Source organism: Dendropsophus ebraccatus, chromosome 7 (assembly GCF_027789765.1).
Source record: "Dendropsophus ebraccatus isolate aDenEbr1 chromosome 7, aDenEbr1.pat, whole genome shotgun sequence".
Classification (NCBI taxonomy): Eukaryota; Metazoa; Chordata; class Amphibia; order Anura; family Hylidae; genus Dendropsophus; species Dendropsophus ebraccatus.
In genome coordinates, this window is record NC_091460.1 from 106,231,032 (window position 1) to 106,248,591 (window position 17,560).

At 41.7% G+C, this 17,560-nt stretch overlaps 1 protein-coding gene across 5 annotated transcripts in view; it reads right to left on the reverse strand.

Annotated features, from left to right (window-relative positions):
* Positions 1-1,319: 1,319 nt before the first annotated feature.
* CFAP299 (cilia and flagella associated protein 299) overlaps positions 1,320-17,560 on the reverse strand; it is a 264,261-nt gene continuing 248,020 nt past the window's right edge. For all 5 annotated transcript variants that reach the window (XM_069976697.1, XM_069976695.1, XM_069976696.1 and 2 more), the window contains 2 exons: positions 10,281-10,410; positions 1,320-1,466 (listed from right to left, as the gene is read on the reverse strand). In XM_069976697.1, coding sequence (XP_069832798.1) covers positions 1,371-1,466; positions 10,281-10,410 — 226 coding nt within the window. In that variant the 3' untranslated portion in view covers positions 1,320-1,370. The remainder of the gene's footprint in view (positions 1,467-10,280; positions 10,411-17,560) is intronic.

A 17,560-nucleotide genomic window follows, 5' to 3' on the forward strand; every position in this document is an offset into this window, starting at 1 on the left:
GGCGAATTATCGCTCCGTGTAAACTTAGCATTAGGGTCCATTTACACGGAAAGATTATCTGACAGACTATCTGCCAAAGATTCGAAGCCAAAGCCAGAAACAGACTATAAACAGAGATCAGGTCATAAAGGAAAGACTGAGATTTTTCTTCTTTTTAAATCCATTCCTGGCTTTGGCTTTAAATCTTTGGCAGATAATCTGTCAGATAATCTTTCTGTGTAAATGGACCCTTAGGGCCCTATTCCACCAAACGATTATCGTTTGCATATCATTAACGATTAACGATCTCAAACGACCACTATTGCGAAAGACCTGAAAACGTTCACTCATTTCCATTGAACGATAATCGTTACTTATGATCGTAATTGCGATCGTTTTTTCTTCGCTATTTATTCGCTATTGCATTCGTATCTATTGCGAACGACCGAACGATGTCTTATTCAACGCGAACGATTTGCGAACGAGCAACGATAAAAATAGGTCCAGGTCTTTTAAAGCGATCAACGATTTCTCGTTCGGTCGTTAATCGTTAACTGCATTTCAACCGAACGATTATCGTTTAGATTCGAACGATTTAACGATAATCTGAACGATAATCGTCCAGTGGAATAGGGCCCTTAATGTCCATGATGACCATGGTTTTACAGAATGAATCATTAGGTGAGTGGGGGAAGGCCTGCCATGGGCTGGGTAGAATTCCAGAGCTAACAATGGAGCGCAAGGGAAGCTGCAGTAGTAGGACTGGGTTCATCCTGTGTGATTGCCGTTCATTTAATAGATCCATTTGTAAATGATTACTTTTATCGTACAGAAAAATGTGGTCAACCATGTTTTTGTGCATGCTAAAAAACAAAACAAAAAAACATCCTTTTCGATACTTTTTTTTTTTTTTTTACAATGGAAGTCAATAGAAAAAAAACGGATTTACACAATTGCATCTATTACCCCCCCCCCCTCCATATAACAGATATGTTTAACAGACTGCAAAAATGCAGTGTCAACCTAGCCTAAGGGTATTATGCTGAAATCATAGGTTCAAATCCCACCCATATTTTAGAGTTTATAGTGTGACCAGGAAATAATGTGATAACAGTCTCTGTACAGCCCTACAGAATAAGTAGGCGCTATATTAATAGGTTGTGTATGGTGTTAGAACTTGGCTCCATTCATAGAGATGCCAGGTTCCATAATATGTGTGCTCACTGAAGAAAAGCTGTGTGGGAAGATAAAGAGATAATGCATAAAACTTAGTATATTAAATGTGTGTGTAGAGCATGTAATCCTCATTGACATTATACACAAGGGACACGCAATATTCCTTAGTTTCATATGTTTATTTGGTAAGCAAAGACAAAGCCTTTTTCTTCAGTTCAAGTTTTTCGCCGGGTGACGTGGTCATAGATAACAGCTTGGATATAAAGGTTGGTCTGGATAGGAGTCCGAGTTGAATTATCTCCTGGTGAGGCCTAAAATGTAGAAAAAAAATGTCTGCTATCAATATCAATGTTAGAGATGAGGGAAGAACTTTGTTTAATCTGAAATCCGCTCATCAAGCCGTCCTCTGCTGCTCCACCCTGGATCCAATCCTGGGAAACTGGGAGAAGTTTCCCAGGATTGGATCCAATTTTTCCCGGCATCCTGGTTAGAGAACAGAGCAGAGCAGAGTGGAAGGGAGCGGAGCAGCACTGAAAGGGTGGCGGCTTGATGAGCGAATCACAGATCAAATGAAGCGTTTTGCTCAACTCTAATCAATGGATTTGCTTTATTAGTATGATATTAGTTATGTATATGGATTATTGAGGTCTGGCTGCAGCTTTTACTGTTACTCTTACAAAAATAATGATTAATAGATTTTGTTACCACAGGAATTTACCGAAAATATTACTGAATTTATTTTCTTTTGATATTGATTAGGGAAGTTTGTACTTTCTAGAAATTAGCTAAAGATCAAATCCCGTACAGGAAGGATTCTCCTCCTACGTAGATGCAAAGATGCTTGTCACTGTATTCAGTCTACACCAAAATGCTGATTTGGGAAGTTCCAGCAATAGGATCTTTCCATAATTTTTTTGATTTGGAATCTAAAATAGGGATAATTCAGCAAAATATTACAGTGAAATCTCTTTAAGATGACCACCCAAAATGACTTCAAAAAGCATGCATAATATATAGGGGAAATGAAAACCTGTTATAAGAAATCTGGTCTGGGTAAGGGGTGGCTTTCTTAAAGGGGTTTGTCGATTTAAACTTAGTTGCGCCTCAGCTCCTTTATTATGAATACAGCCGCGGGTTGGCTCTCATCCTGCAGCTCCATTCATTCTCTATGAAGCCACCAGAGAGAGTCGAGTCGGCTCTGCAGAGAATGAATGGAGCTGTGGGTCACGTGTTGACCTGTGGCTGTATTCATAACAAATGAGCCAACAGTGTTTTTCATGCTAAGAATTACCTATTTAGTATAGGAAATGTGGACAAATAAAAGAAGAACTGCACGTTTTAAAGACTGCATTGTAACTGCACTAGGCTACAGCAAGACCCACATACATCTTACTACCTCTGCCTGTGCACTGCGATACTTTATCCTCATTGCCCCTCTAAAATATGCACAGTAAGGCCATGTTCACACAACATTGGTTCCGTACTAATCACGGCCGTTGTTGCATTGGCCGTGATTGGTACGGAACTTACGTTGTGCTGCAGGCCGAGGAATCCAGGCCGGAGTGTATACACATGGTATAAAATCCAGCCTGGATCCCTAGCGGCTCCGTAGAAATCTGACATGTCAGTTTTCTGCAGCCACTATTCATTGAATAGCGGCCGCAGAAAACCCTGCCAGAGCACAGCGGCTCCGGCCGCACGCTCCATAGTGTGCAGTGGGGAGTTCTGATGCGGGCGCGCACTAATGCACCTGTATCAGAACTCAGCAGCTCAAAAGATCATCTGGCCAGTACTGCAGTACCGGCCAGGATGATCTTTTCTGAGACCGGCCATTCCGTGACCCGGCTGGGTCACGGAACGGCCAGTCTCATAGCAAATGTGAACATAGCCTAAGGCCTTATAACACGTCCCGTAAAGTTGTGCTAATGAGGCCTTAGGGAAGAGCTTGGGGTATTGTCAAACACAACTTGAGGGTGAATATTGTACCAAAAGGCTACTTTTACACATACCGTATCACAGCGGATTTCACACTGTAAGTTCTGCATTGCAATGCCCTGTCCTGTTATTTCCTATGGATCTACCTTCTCGATCTACCTTCTCGATTTTCTCGATTCTGCGACAATATAGTCATTGCCCACTTAACCCACAGCTGCTGGGCTAATACATTACTTGCCTGCGCTCCAGCTTGCTTCTCCTGTTCCGGCCTCCCTGGCGTTCTGCTCAATCAGTGCCTTGTCCTACTGCAGCCAATGATGGGCTGAGAGGAACAGCAGTGACTTGGAAGCCAGAGAAGCAACCAGGAGCGCAGACACTTAAGGCCCTATTCCACGGGCCGACTAAGAGGAGCGGGTCCGGGGGTGCCGCAGGCAGGTGCGCGGGGGTGGGGGTGGGGTGGCTGCCTGGGTGATTGCTAGATCGTGTGGGCAGCTCATAGCATACAGCAGCGGTCTGCTGCCGCTGTTCCTATTCCACGGAGCGACGGCAGCAGATCGTTGCTGTATGAGTCGGCTGATTGTTGCCTTCTATTCCACGGGACGATTATTGCCCGTAACGGCCGATATCGGACAAATGCGGCCAGAATAGGGGCTTTAGCCTGGCAGATGGCTAATAGAACAGAGTATTGCACTGGATTTTGCTGCAGAACTTGAAACTTGAACTTTGCTGCGATACGGAATGTATGAAACTGACCTAGACACTTGAGAATGTAATAGATGCCACATTAGATCCACTTCAATGACACAATTTGGAGTATTAAATCATTCGGCTGCACTGATGTTGTCCCTACTAAAATTACAGCCTGTTTGTAAACAAGCTGTATATACAAAGGCCATTAGAGACTCTCAGCTGGGAGAGCACCAGATGCAATGGACATAATTAATGTCACTCACTTTGTTAACATTCACAAATCTGCCTCAATTCTTTCCATTGACCCAGGTTTGCAGCTGGGAACTCTGAATAAACAAACTTGAGAGCACGGTTTACTCTGCCATAAAGGAGACTGTAGCCGCACGCTGCACTCCAGCACACAGTAACTGTATTGTACAGTATTACAGCTTCTAATGATCAGAATATATTGCATTGTAGTTTTGATGAGTTTAATACAAGAATAAGAACGATCTTCTAACAATGTAAAAATTGAATGTTTGCACTAGTACACAGCTTCCTGGTATAAATATTGACAATAGAATAGTAAATAAGACATTGTATCCTTGTAGACCCATTCTATCCACCATGCACACTTGCACAGGAAGCAGCTGCAGTTTAGTAAACATGATCGATAATATTAATTATGTGTGCACAAAAAATCCACTGGGTTGTATGGTATGTGCATGATACCTGTTAACTAACATTTTACCATTATGAGGCTCCTGTCCCTGTTCAAGGTTTTCTATGTACGGCTTAACCTCCTAATGACAGCTGATACGCCTTTTTACGGCAGTCAGTAAGCGTTCTCATTCTAGGCCATCACCTTTTTATGGCGGGTCTAGAATAAGGTATTTCTGGTTCCCCATGCAGGGATCACGGGCCCCTGCTGTATCTACCAGGTCAGAGAAACCTTCATTCCTGGTAGATTAACCCTTTATATGCGGTGGTTAGATCGTACTGATCTATACTTACCGGTCGGCTTATGGATGAGAGGACCTCTGGTCTGATGCATTTCCATGGCAGCTGGTGAGTCGGGTAGGTCCTGGCAGATCACTTTCACTACATACAGACCTCTGCGTTATGTAATTCTGCCAGCCCCTTAACCCTTTCAGCTCCCGCCCGTCTCCCGCTCCCACTCCGCTGTATACATTACCTTTCCTCGCTGCACGGGTCCCGGCGTACTGCTCTCCCGCCCGGCCAATCAGTGGCTGCGGCAGGGCAACACACTGATTGGCCAGGCGGGAGATCAGTACGCCGGGACCTGTGCAGCGAGGAGAGGTAATGTATACAGAGCGGGAGCCGGGAGCTGAAGGGGTTAAGGGGCCGGCAGAATTACATACACGCATCGGTCGTTCAGACCGCTGCATGTATGTAGTGAAAGTGATCTGCCAGGGCCTACCCGACTCGCAGCGTAATTTACGCTGCGAATCGCTAGGTGTGAAGGCATCCTTAAAGGACAACTCCCATGAAAAACTTTTTTCCAGTAATTGAAGCACATTACAAAGTTATATAACACTGTAATATACTTCAATCACCTGTCTGTCCTCCTTTCCTGTCTTTTCCCCCCTCAACCCCCCACCAGGAAGTGTAAGAAACTCCTTCATACCTAATTACTGTCGTCACCAGGCTCCTCTATCAGCTCCTTCTAGTGACGATGAGTCATCAGCAGGAGGGCGGGGCTAGGTCCTGTTACACCAGCCTCCCCCTCCCCTGCCTGGTCAGGTGACTCAGCTTGCTCATCTCCCATTGGCTGAGCAACTGTAAGCCATCTGTCATTCTGAAACTCAATAATGACTCGTGACTGACTCCCGGCACATAACCAGCTACAGGACCCCCTCCCCCATACTCCCTCCTGCTGCGGAGTGGACTCAGTGAGTGAGTGATGTCACTTGCTTATCTTTCTCCTCACTCCCGGCATGTCAGCTACACAGACGTCTTATCTCTCCCCTGCTGCCCTGACCTAATCCTGCAGAATGTACACTACAGTGAGGTGACAGTATGTGTGTGCAGCTTCAGTGTGTGTATATAGCAGCCTGACTGAAGAGAGCCAGAGAGGGGGTCTAGTTTAGTGTATGATGGGAGTTGTAGTGAATGGAGGGGCAGGCACTTGCAGTGTCACAGCAGGGGGCTGGCTTGTCACAGCAGCCAAAGTGCATCATGGGAAGCTGAAACCAGGAAGCAAGGAAGAAATGAAGAACAAGACTAGAAATCAGAAGGTACACAGGCGGTGGGAAATTCAAACAGTGACAGCTCAGGAGGGATGATAAGTATAAAAGCTAGGTTTCTGATTGGTTTTTGGTTTTTTTCCTTAGCGCGGGAATTGTCCTTTAAAGTAAATGTACCATTGAACCACTTCGCTTACTACCTGTCAGCACCAGTGTGTACATCAATATGGTGCAGTCCATTTTTTTAAACACTGCCCAGTTCCCACAATCTGCTTCAGTTTCTTTATGTGCACCCTTAGTGTATGGATATCCCCTCCTCTAGGTGACATGGATAGACTTGATTTTGATGGAGGCACGTCTCCGAGGGAAGGGGATATCGGTACACTGGGGGCACTAGGCTCGCCTCCACTACATAGAGCAGGCCGAGGTGCACATAAATAAATCAGCACAGATTGTGGTGGCATTTTAAAAAATCGGGCTGATCTGGTAGTTTAAAAAAAAAAAAAAAAACTGAGTAAGCAAAGTGGTACATTTGGTCTCAGAATTGCTTGGATAAGATATCGCATCATAAGTTGTCGCCACATTAAGTGAGACAGATCGGATTTGAAAAAAAGGCACCATGCCTTAAATGCCCTATTCCATGGGCCGACAGTGAGGAGCAAACAAGCGCTATCCGCTCCTCGATCCCCGCTCGCTGCCTCTGCTATTCTACGCAGCAGCAGAGAATGGGTGAGTGCGGGAGGGGCCACAGGGAGCTGCAGGGGCATCACTGGGGGGTTAACTATGACCAGCAAGGACATCACTGGGGGTTAACTATGATCATCAGGGGCATCACTGGGGGGTTAACTTTAACTACCAGGGCAGTATTGGGGGTTAAGTGTGACTACCAGGGGCATCACTGGGGGGTTAACTATGACTAGCAGGGGCATCACCTGGGGTTAACTATGATCATCAGGGGCATCACTGGGGGGTTAACTTTAACTACCAGGGCAGTATTGGGGGTTAAGTGTGACTACCAGGGGCATCACTGGGGGGTTAACTAGACTACCAGGGGCATCACTGGGGGGTTAAATAGACTGCCATGGGCATCACTGGGGGGTTAACTAGACTACCAGGGACATCAATAAGGGGTTAACTACAGCTGCCAGGGCCATCACTGGGGGTTCACGCTGGCTACCGGGCATCACTAAGGATTCACATCAGGTACAAGGGGCATCACAAAGGGTTAACTACAATAGCACGGACACTAGGGAAACAATACTTTGCCTTGCCCTGGGTGCTGTGCACCCACGCTACTAACTGCCGTGCACACTATAACATTGAGTGCGGCCCTTGAATGATTTTATTAATGCCCGAATGGCCCTCGACAGGGAAAAGGTTCCCCACCCCTGCCATAGAGGGTAGTGGTGTTCTGCTGCCGCTGCTCCTATTCTACGGAGCGATGGCAGCAGATTGCTGCTATCACTGTAGTTTGTTTTTCAACATGTTTGAAATACAAACGACGCAACGATCAGCCGAACAATACTGATGATTTATCCTTGAAAATGCAATTTTGAAATGCAATCATAGATGGACACATGTTATGAGTAGATGGAGACTGCTTGCCATATAAAGTAGCTGACTGTTTTGACTGTTAACCAAAAATTGTCAGACAGCCCCTGCTAGTTGAGACCAGGGGTACACTGTAACAAAGGTTTTCGATTAGTGTTTCATTTCTTATTTTAGTAAGCATACTCCAACCTATAGGGCTTGCATCGAATTCTCATGCTTAAAGGTAACATTTTCATGCTTAATATTCAAATGAGCAGAGATGAGTCCGACGTTTATAGACACTCGGAAATGAGTCTGCTGTATTCATGAGGTCCCCACACCTCCTGGATCTTGATTGACAGTTTTCAGTCATCAGGTCCCGTCTGATCCTTCTGCTCCCGTCTTCTCCTGTGCATGTGTGGTACACACAGAAGCTTCAGAGAAACTTCTCCAGTGAACCGCATATGCGCTGGTGCCAGATCCCATGTCAGAAGAGGATGAAGAAGAACAAGAATCAGGATGAAGGACGCTGAGAAAAGGTAAGAACATGGAGTGCAAAGAAAAGAATCAGCGATTTCTTAGTAATCGGACTAGCATCCAGAGCGTCACCGGGACCAGGATGGTAAGTATGTAAGACTTTGTTACAGGGTAAAGGACTTCTTGCCCCAGTGCCCAGCGGGACAGGTTTCCTTTAATGCTGATTCTCTGGGTAGAAGTCAAGACTTCTTTCAAACGTCCCTTTGTTAAATGTCAAATTGACTGCTGCTACATCTGTATACGAAAGACCAGATACCACACTGTAAAATCCTTTTGCCTCCATGTATGACCTTCCCTTAATAATAAGTAGCATCTCCTGTACTATCTTATTAAATTTCCATAGCCTTTGATGTAGCTAGACACTGTTATTAGGTAACCATTGAACAAACGTTCCTACAGTTTAATAAAGAATGGAATTCATTATATGAACATTTATCGACCCGGCCAGTCAGAAGAATAAATAAACAGAAGATTAATCATTCTTCTAGCAGGAAGAAAACAACTGAAACCTACTGACAGATACTTCATATTTATATATATTGCCCTTTAAAAGATGTATCCTACCATATGGAAGTAATGACAGCCATTGGAGGAAACTGCTGTGCCAGCATTGTCTGCTTCTTTTGACAATAAATAGTCTCTGTGTTTATGTGAGGGATGATGTGCACATTTATCATGAGCAAGGGTCATGTCAGAATTATCATTATAGCTATGGCAGCTGGGCAAAAGTTACAAATCAAGAGCAAACTATAGAGATGAAGGGAATATTTCAGCATAGATGGCCTTACTCCCATGCACAGGTGCAAACTTTATTCTTGTTTTCCAAGAACATTTGCTTAGTTACTTTGTAGTAAACACAAATGCTATAGATCACAGTTCTGTCTGTTAAATGCTTACCATTTTGAAGGTACATCGTTTTAACATTTTAACTTGAACTGACTGGCACCGGCCGCTGGTCTATTCCCTGGGCAGGGGGTTTCGTCACACTGGGGACGGGCTGGCCAGCCCCCAGTGCTTCATGCCAGACTGGTGCCTGGAAATAGACCAGCAACTTGCGTGGGAACCGGGCCGTGGTTAAAAAAAGGGACTGCGGCACGGGCAATCCTTTTTTTTAAACCACGGCACGATTCCTACTCACAGCGGATCAGAGATGCAGTTGTACTATATTTAGCATAGAGAAGACTGCTCTACATGCATAAAATAAAATAAATAAAGAACTATCACTATTTTTAAAAATAAGATGTGCCTGACTATAAATATATATATATATATATATATATATAGTGGCATCTTATCAATATGACTGATTAAAAGGGAACTCTAGCAAAAAAAAATCTAATTAACTTGTACCAGAAAGTTATTTGAATTTGTAAATTACTTCTATTTCAAAATCTCATGTCTTACAGAACTGTCCAGAGCATTAGCAAATTCCCATCCTGCTCTGGACAGTTCCTGATACAGACAGAGGTGGCAGCAGATAGCACGGTGTCAGACTGGGAAAAAAGCCCCTCTTCCTGCAGGACATACAGCAGCTGATTAGTACTGGAAGACTTAAGAGTTTTAAATAAAGTCATTTACTGGTACCAGTCAATTTAAAAAAAAAAAAAAATTTCTCCGCCCGAGTTCCCCTTTAAATGGCCAAAGGTCATTGCATATCCCTTGGCAAAATGGCGCATTCTGCAAAGTGTTTGGAAAAAGTCTGTAGAAAAACTCTCTCCAGTGATAACCTCGTCAGATAGACAATTCATTAGGATGTTTTATGTTTTTATTTGAGATGATTTATTCACTGGAAAGGATGGAGAGGGGACAAAACCTACTTTTTAAGGACATTTATCACTATAACTACTGTACAGTGTTAGTCAGAAAAATCTCCGTCTGACATTTGTTTGCTTTTATAGCAGACTACTTGATACTTATGTACGTTTAAAGGTAACACAAAAGGAAAATCCTGTGATGGATTCTCCTTAACACAACCTAAAATAACAGGGAATGCATATTTATATGTGTGACTGAGCCATGAACAATGAACCTCTGAGCTGTAAAAACCGTGCAGATCCCTCATTTCAAGCAGATCCTTAAATATATAAACACACAAAGGAGTGACAATATTAGTCCTCAGGTTTCTAAGTGATACCACTTGTAAAGCCACGAAACACAGGCAGTAAAAACAGTCCGGAATCCTTAAAACATATGGTAATGTGAGAAGAGAAGTGAAAATTGCCGCTTTGCTCAGAGGAAAATATTTACCTTAGGATCCACGTTTAGTATTTTCCTGTCCCGCTTATTTTTAAACAGTAATCCAGATGAATTTTCTGCAATCACTTGGTAATTTGGACTCGCGTTTGAAGTTGAAACATGGGTTTCCCAGTTATAGAAACTGCAAAGATGGAAAATAACAGAAAGGTAAATTAAGATCCTTACCAGTTTGTGAGATCCCATGATTTAATGGATGTTATAATAATATAATAAAATATAGCACCAACTAATATTTTAGTACTGTTCTATGGACAATAGGTTAAAGGGGGTAGTCTGGGCAAAATGAAAGAAACAAACAAACAGGCAAGAGGGTGGTGAGAACGCAATAACCAAGTTAGACCTTATTTATATGTTCCGTATAAATCTGCAATTAAGGACAAATTCAAGGCCCATTGATTTTTATTGGGCTATTCATAATATCCATAGTTTTACAGATCCGCAATCCGTTCCACCAAAAAAAAAAAAAAGGATATGCCCTGGTGCAGACCATAATTGGGGATCAATTAGCCAATAGAAGTCTATGGGATGCACATTTTTTGTGAATGTTACGAAAACAATACGGATCACCTTAATGTAAACCATCACCTTCCCATTTTTTGTGGATGCACCACGGAAAATTTTTGCAGATTTTTTACAATTGCAAACATAATATACGGTCCTGAAAAATTACTTGCCAATTACTCATTTTTTTCCATGTAGCCTGCTCACCTTATATTTTTTTTGCCTAGACTTCCATAATTACTGGAATCTTGAATGGAGCTGCATTGTAGTATCCTGCACAGTGGGTGGGGTCTTTGAGGTCAGACCCTGCAATATTAGTGTTATGGTATATCCTAATTTTATGCCATAACATTATGTAAAGAAATAGCTGGTGTAGATTTTTTTTAGTCAATTGTGTTCTAGCATCCATAGAGGTAACACATTTAATAATTCCATTTTACTCCAGCACAGGTTTGCTAAATCTTTTATATTTTGGTCAATTACAGTACAGCAAATTTTGCGGTTTCATTTTATACTTGTGTGATCACGACACATCCCAAACAGATTTTTGGTGTCTGGATGTTATCAATAACTACAAACATACATCTTGAAAATCACATGGAAATGTTACACACATATATTTCATAATGTGAAATCCCTTTAATTGTAAGACTTACACTTAAAGGGAAGCTCCCGCAAAAAATTATTGTTTTCATATCAGCTAGTACCAGAAAATTATATAGATTTGTAAATCACTTCTATTTAAAAATCTCAAGCCTTAAGTCTTACAGCTTCCAACTTATCAGCTGCTGTATGTCTTGCAGGAAGTGATGTATTCTCACTAGCCTGACACAGTGCTCTCTGCTGCCACCTCTGTCTGTGACAGGAACTTTCCACAGCAGGAGAAGTTTTCTATGGGCATTTGCTACTGCTCTGGGCAGTTCCTGACATGGACAGAGGTGGCAGCAGAAAGCACTGTGTCAGACTGGAAAGAATACACCACTTTCTGTAGGACATACAGTAGCTAATAAGTACTGGAAAACTTAAAATTTTGAAATAGAAGTAATTTACAAATCTATATAACTTTCTGGTTATAGTTCTTTTGAAAAAAAACCCCGATATATATATATATATATATATATAGGCAGAGTTCCCCTTTAAGTCTAAGTATTATATTTAAGGAGACTCTGTCTGCAGGTTTATACTTTCCTATCTAATAGCCCCTACTACATGGGGCGACGCAGAGGAGCAAATGAGCACTGCCCAGTTGCTGCCACAGCTATTACACGGGGTGGCAGCAAGCGGGTGAGTGCAGAGGGGCCCACAGGGAGCCGCATGGAGGCTGCCTGGGTGATCGGTAGACAGCAGCGGTCTGTTGCTGACACTTCTATTGTTGAATATTGTACATGTTGAAAGATAAACGACTACATTGATCAACCGACATTGTTCATGTTGGCTGATCGTTGCATGTAAAAGGGCCGTAAGGGTAGCATAAACTAATGACAGAGAGGTAGAGAGGTTGAACAGAATGATGTATCACTTACATTGTTCTCTGCAGCTGATTGAGAGATATCCTCCTTAATAACATGGACAATGTACATTATGAGCCCAGTAGTCCTAGATATTCATAAGAAGCAGAAAGCTCCGCCCACTAGCTGCTGGAGGGCAGGGCTACGGTTTGGCAAGAATCCTATTCTCCTGCATATTAGGAGAACGGCTGAACAAATTGATGTCAGCAATACACCAATCTGTTCTGCATTTCTGTCACTATGCAGATTAGAGATCGCTGCGGGAGGTCCCAACAAGCAGAGTGACCAGGAATATCAGGCGCTGTCCAGCTGTACGTTTGCTACTCCCCAATGGATGATAGGAGACGTAGTTCAGGATAAAAGTATTTAATAGTAGATGGATTACGCGTTTCAAGAACCTTCTCTTCATCAGATCCATAAAAAATGTACACACAGTGGGGTTTAAATAGGTAAAATGGTGGGAAAACCAATTTGTGAAGTGAGCCCTGATTGGCTCCAGTGTAAAAACTATCACATGCAGTAAAACAAACAAATTCATCTTATAGCCTTCTGGCTTATAGCATATATAAGCTGTTATACATGTTAAAATATAAAACATGATGTAAAACATAAATAGATCAAAGATAAAAACATTACAATCCTACAACCATTTTTAGAATTGTTACATTTAACATCACAACTGATATTGTTTCTAAATGTCAGTGCTAACGTAGTGCAGTGGTCTGGTTTTTGGCTTTAGAGCCAGGAGTTTTGGGTTCGAGTCCTCTGATGGACTGTTGGTCAAATGATGGATTGTTGGTCAAATGGGTTTATGTTTTCATGATTGTGACTGGCTAAATTAAACTACAGACTAATATTTTATTGCAACTGTATTTGTATAAATGGAATTAGGGAATGATAGAAACAATAATAAATAGTTAAAAAGCCAACCTTTACAATATTTGCCCCTATGAATACTTGTACGGCTCCTGATGTGACTGTAATGCATTCAATGTCTGCATTATGTTATTACTTCTGTTGCTTCGTTCAGCCCATTGGGCTGTAATGTATCCATAGAATAGATCCAGAACATCTCTTTTTTTACCAGGTTTTACCATCGATCCCGTTCTATTACCACTTACCGAAGATCCACAAAAATGTGGAGGCCCCACTTGGGAGACCAATCATCTCAGGAATAAATAGCCCAACATGTAATATTTCCCACTATCTAAGCCTTTTCCTCCAAGAGTACGTAATCTCATTAGATTCGTACCTGAAAAACTCAGATACCTTGATTAATTATCTGAAGGAACATGAAGTGACCACCAATACAGTCCTATTGACTATGGATGTGTCAGCGTTATATACAAATATAGAACACGGCATAGAATGCATAGAGTTCTACTTAAGGCTATGTTCACACTACGTATATGTTATATATGTCATACGCATATTTTTTGCAGCCGGACATATACGTGTAAAACTCCGGCCGGGATTTACGCAAGTTGCGGCCGGCTACGTACCGTCAGCGAACTTACGCCCGTAATCTACATGCGCTTCCCGAGCGGTGTACGTAGCGATCTGACAGTGGTCTTTTACTTAGATATCTTTGGCTATCCCCGGACACCCCACAAAACCTTTTGGATCGGCAAATCAAAGTGTAAAAATGAAGAAATCACCACTCCGTACGTGACCGCATGTTACGCTACGGGCGTAAGTTACAGCATTTCCATCCGAAACAATGGTCTGGTTAATTTTTTATGGCGCCACATACCATTCGGGCGTAAGTTCTTACGTAGTGTGAACTGTGCAGTCGTAGATCCTATACTTTCCATTGTACGCAAACTACGTAAATCTCCGGCCGCTTATTCACGGAGCGTGCTACGGCTGGAAACTTACGTAGTGTGAACATAGCCTTAGGCAAGACTCACACATACCTTGTGAACAAAGAATATTTCTAATTAAATGTCTGGAACTTATATTGAAGAGTAATTTCTTTGAATATAAGGGGTTAACTTACCATCAAATACGAGGAACGGCCATGGGGACAAGGGCAGCACCCGCCTATGCTAACCTGTACATGGGACGCTTCGAGGAATTGTTCATCACCAACCATCCTTTATTCTCCCAACATGCGAGACTATATAAAAGGTATATAGATGACCTTTTTTTCATTTGGGAAGGTGACACCACAGCAATCGATGAATTTGTAAAAGATCTCAATACTAACAGTTGGGGTATTCATTTTGTTCCCCACTATTCAAAGGAGAAAACTGAGTTTTTGGATCTGTTAATATACCATGAAAATAATCAATTTCTGACTGCAACCTATTTTAAATCAGTCGATTCCAACAGCTACCTTCCCTTCCAAAGCAGCCATTCAAAAAGCTGGAAAGTTAACATCCCTTTCGGGCAATTCAGGAGGAAACGAAAGAACTGCACAAAAGACAACAAATATAGTGAGCAAGCGAAAATCATTGAAGACCGATTCCTAGCCAAGGGCTACCCCAAGAGACTGATTGAGAATGCAGCAAAAAAGACGGCTTATCACAAAAAGGAAGAAAAGAAAGAGACATCTGGACTATCTGATTTATCAATGAACTTTATTACCACCTACACTACGGATCACCAACATCTCAGAAACATCCTGACCAAACATTGGCACATATTACAGTTGGATCCGTTATTAGAAAAAGTAATTCCAAATAAACCAAGAATCATATACAGAAGAGCCCCGAGTCTAAAAGGAATACTAACCCCAAGCCGAATTAGGAAACATACAGCAACAGTGTGCAATGAATCAAATGTAAAAGGAGTTTATAAATGTAATTTCACTAGATGCCTCTGCTGTGATTCAATTAAAACAGGTATAACCAACTTTTCCAACAAGAAAGGTAAAGTGTTCAACATTAAACAAAAAATGAGCTGCACTTCAAATTTTGTAATTCATATAATAGAGTGTACATGTAATTTACAATATGTGGGAAGAACCACACAACCTCTACATCTTAGGCTAAATAACCATAGAGCCAACATCAAAAGAGGGTTCCTAAAACATAGTGTTTCGCGGGCATTTTCTAGAGAAACACAATTGTAATTTTAAGGACCTCAAAATATATCCGGTCGAACAAATACCTGCGAATTGTAACAACAGATACAGTAACCTGGTAAAAAAAGAGATGTTCTGGATCTATTCTATGGATACATTACAGCCCAATGGGCTGAACGAAGCAACAGAAGTAATAACGTAATGACATCTCCAATCCCCTCCTCCTCCACATGAATTGATAAATTAACACTCACTAAAAAGCATCTATATAACCAATAGGAACTATCTAACTCGAATGAAAACTTGATTCAAATGAGTGCTTCATCGCCCCGACGGGATTTGAACTCGAGTTTCCTTCGACTTGCCACTAGACCAGCATCTCTTTGGGAATATATAGCTTTGACACTCTTTCACATATAGACGAACCCAGCCCTAGAGCAACACAATTATTCTGGTCCTCTCCGACCCCCATACAATGCAGACATTGAATGCATTACAATCGCATCAGGAGCCATACAAGTATTCATAGGGGCAAATATTGTAAAGGTTGGCTTTTTAACTATTTATTATTGTTTCTATCATTCCCTAATTCCATTTATACAAATACAGTTGCAATAAAATATTAGTCTGTAGTTTAATTTAGCCAGTCACAATCATGAAAACATAAACCCATTTGACCAACAATCCATCATTTGACCAACAGTCCATCAGAGGACTCAACCTAAGACTCCTGGCTCTCAAGCCAAACACCAGACCACTGCACTACGTTAGCATTGACATTAAACCAATATCAGTTGTGATGTTAAATGTAACAATTCTAAAAATGGTTGTAGGATTGTAATGTTTTTATCTTTGATCTATTTATGTTTTACATCATGTTTTACATTTTAATGTGTATAACAGCTTATATATGCTAAATGCCAGAAGGCTATAAGATGAATTTGTTTGTTTTACTGCATGTGATAGTTTTTACACTGGAGCCAATCAGGGCTCACTTCACAAATTGGTTTTCCCACCATTTTACCTATTTAAACCCCACTGTGTGTACATTTTTTATGGATCTGATGAAGAGAAGGTTCTTTAAACGCGTAATTCATCTACTATTAAATACTTTTATCCTGAACTACGTCTCCTTCCATCCATTGGGGAGTAGCAAACGGACAGCCGGTCAGCGCCTGATATTCCTGGTCACTCTGCTTGTTGGGACCTCCCGCAGCGATCTCCAATCTGCATTCTTCTACCGGTTATCCGGAGCTCCAGAACGGGCTGCAGATGGCTTCTACTAATCTGCGCAAGGCGGTGTCGGGCTCGGAGCTCATCCGCCGTAGGTGAGCGGCATCTTATGTGCCTTTTTATTTTACAGTTTCAATACATTATCACGCTATGTGCGCCCATTGGTGCTCTGTCTTTCTAGCATTTCTGTCACTATTTAATACTGCCCTCATTTAAGGCAACATAAACCTAGTGGCAGATTCCCTTGAAAAGGATTTCACATTATGAAATATATACTGTGAGTAACATTTTTTTTTATCAGAGTTCCCCTTTAATTGTGGTACAAATACATACAATTTGTTCCAGTCTGTGATTGAGCAATAAGTGTGAGTTATGTGGATTGTGATAACAATTTGCAGCAGTGTATAACTATCACAGTAATGGACATTAGACAGCGGCACTAAATGAGGTCTGGATTCTCACAACTCCCTTAAATGACTCATAATTAGCTTTGTGGTCTGGCAAATAATTACAGATTTCTAGACTTCGTGGGAATTAAATATTCATCAGTGTACATAATCCAAGGTCACTTACAATCAGCATCCAACAGCCAGTATGTCAGTGTGACAGTACATGTAGGATACACAGGATAGGCTGAAGTGTGAGATATATGGCCATGTGACCCTGCATAGGTGTTTCTGATTTGTTATAGGAATGTCATTTTTTAGAGATAAGCTTATGGTGACCATTACTCACATCATCCAAGGAAGACATCAAACATGGAATAAAGCAACCACTGCACATCTTCCCTGGAGCTTTATACATGATTGCTCACATAAAGCTGAATAAACATATTCCGAGATTGCTAATGTTTCTGACATTACAATAATGTTAACCAGAAACATGATAGATTGTAGACGTCTGTTCATTTAGTAAGAGGCATTTATGTAACAAAGGCAGCCAAGTGCTGTGCGTGCACTTGTCTCATAAAGGATATATATATATATATGGACAAAGCTAAT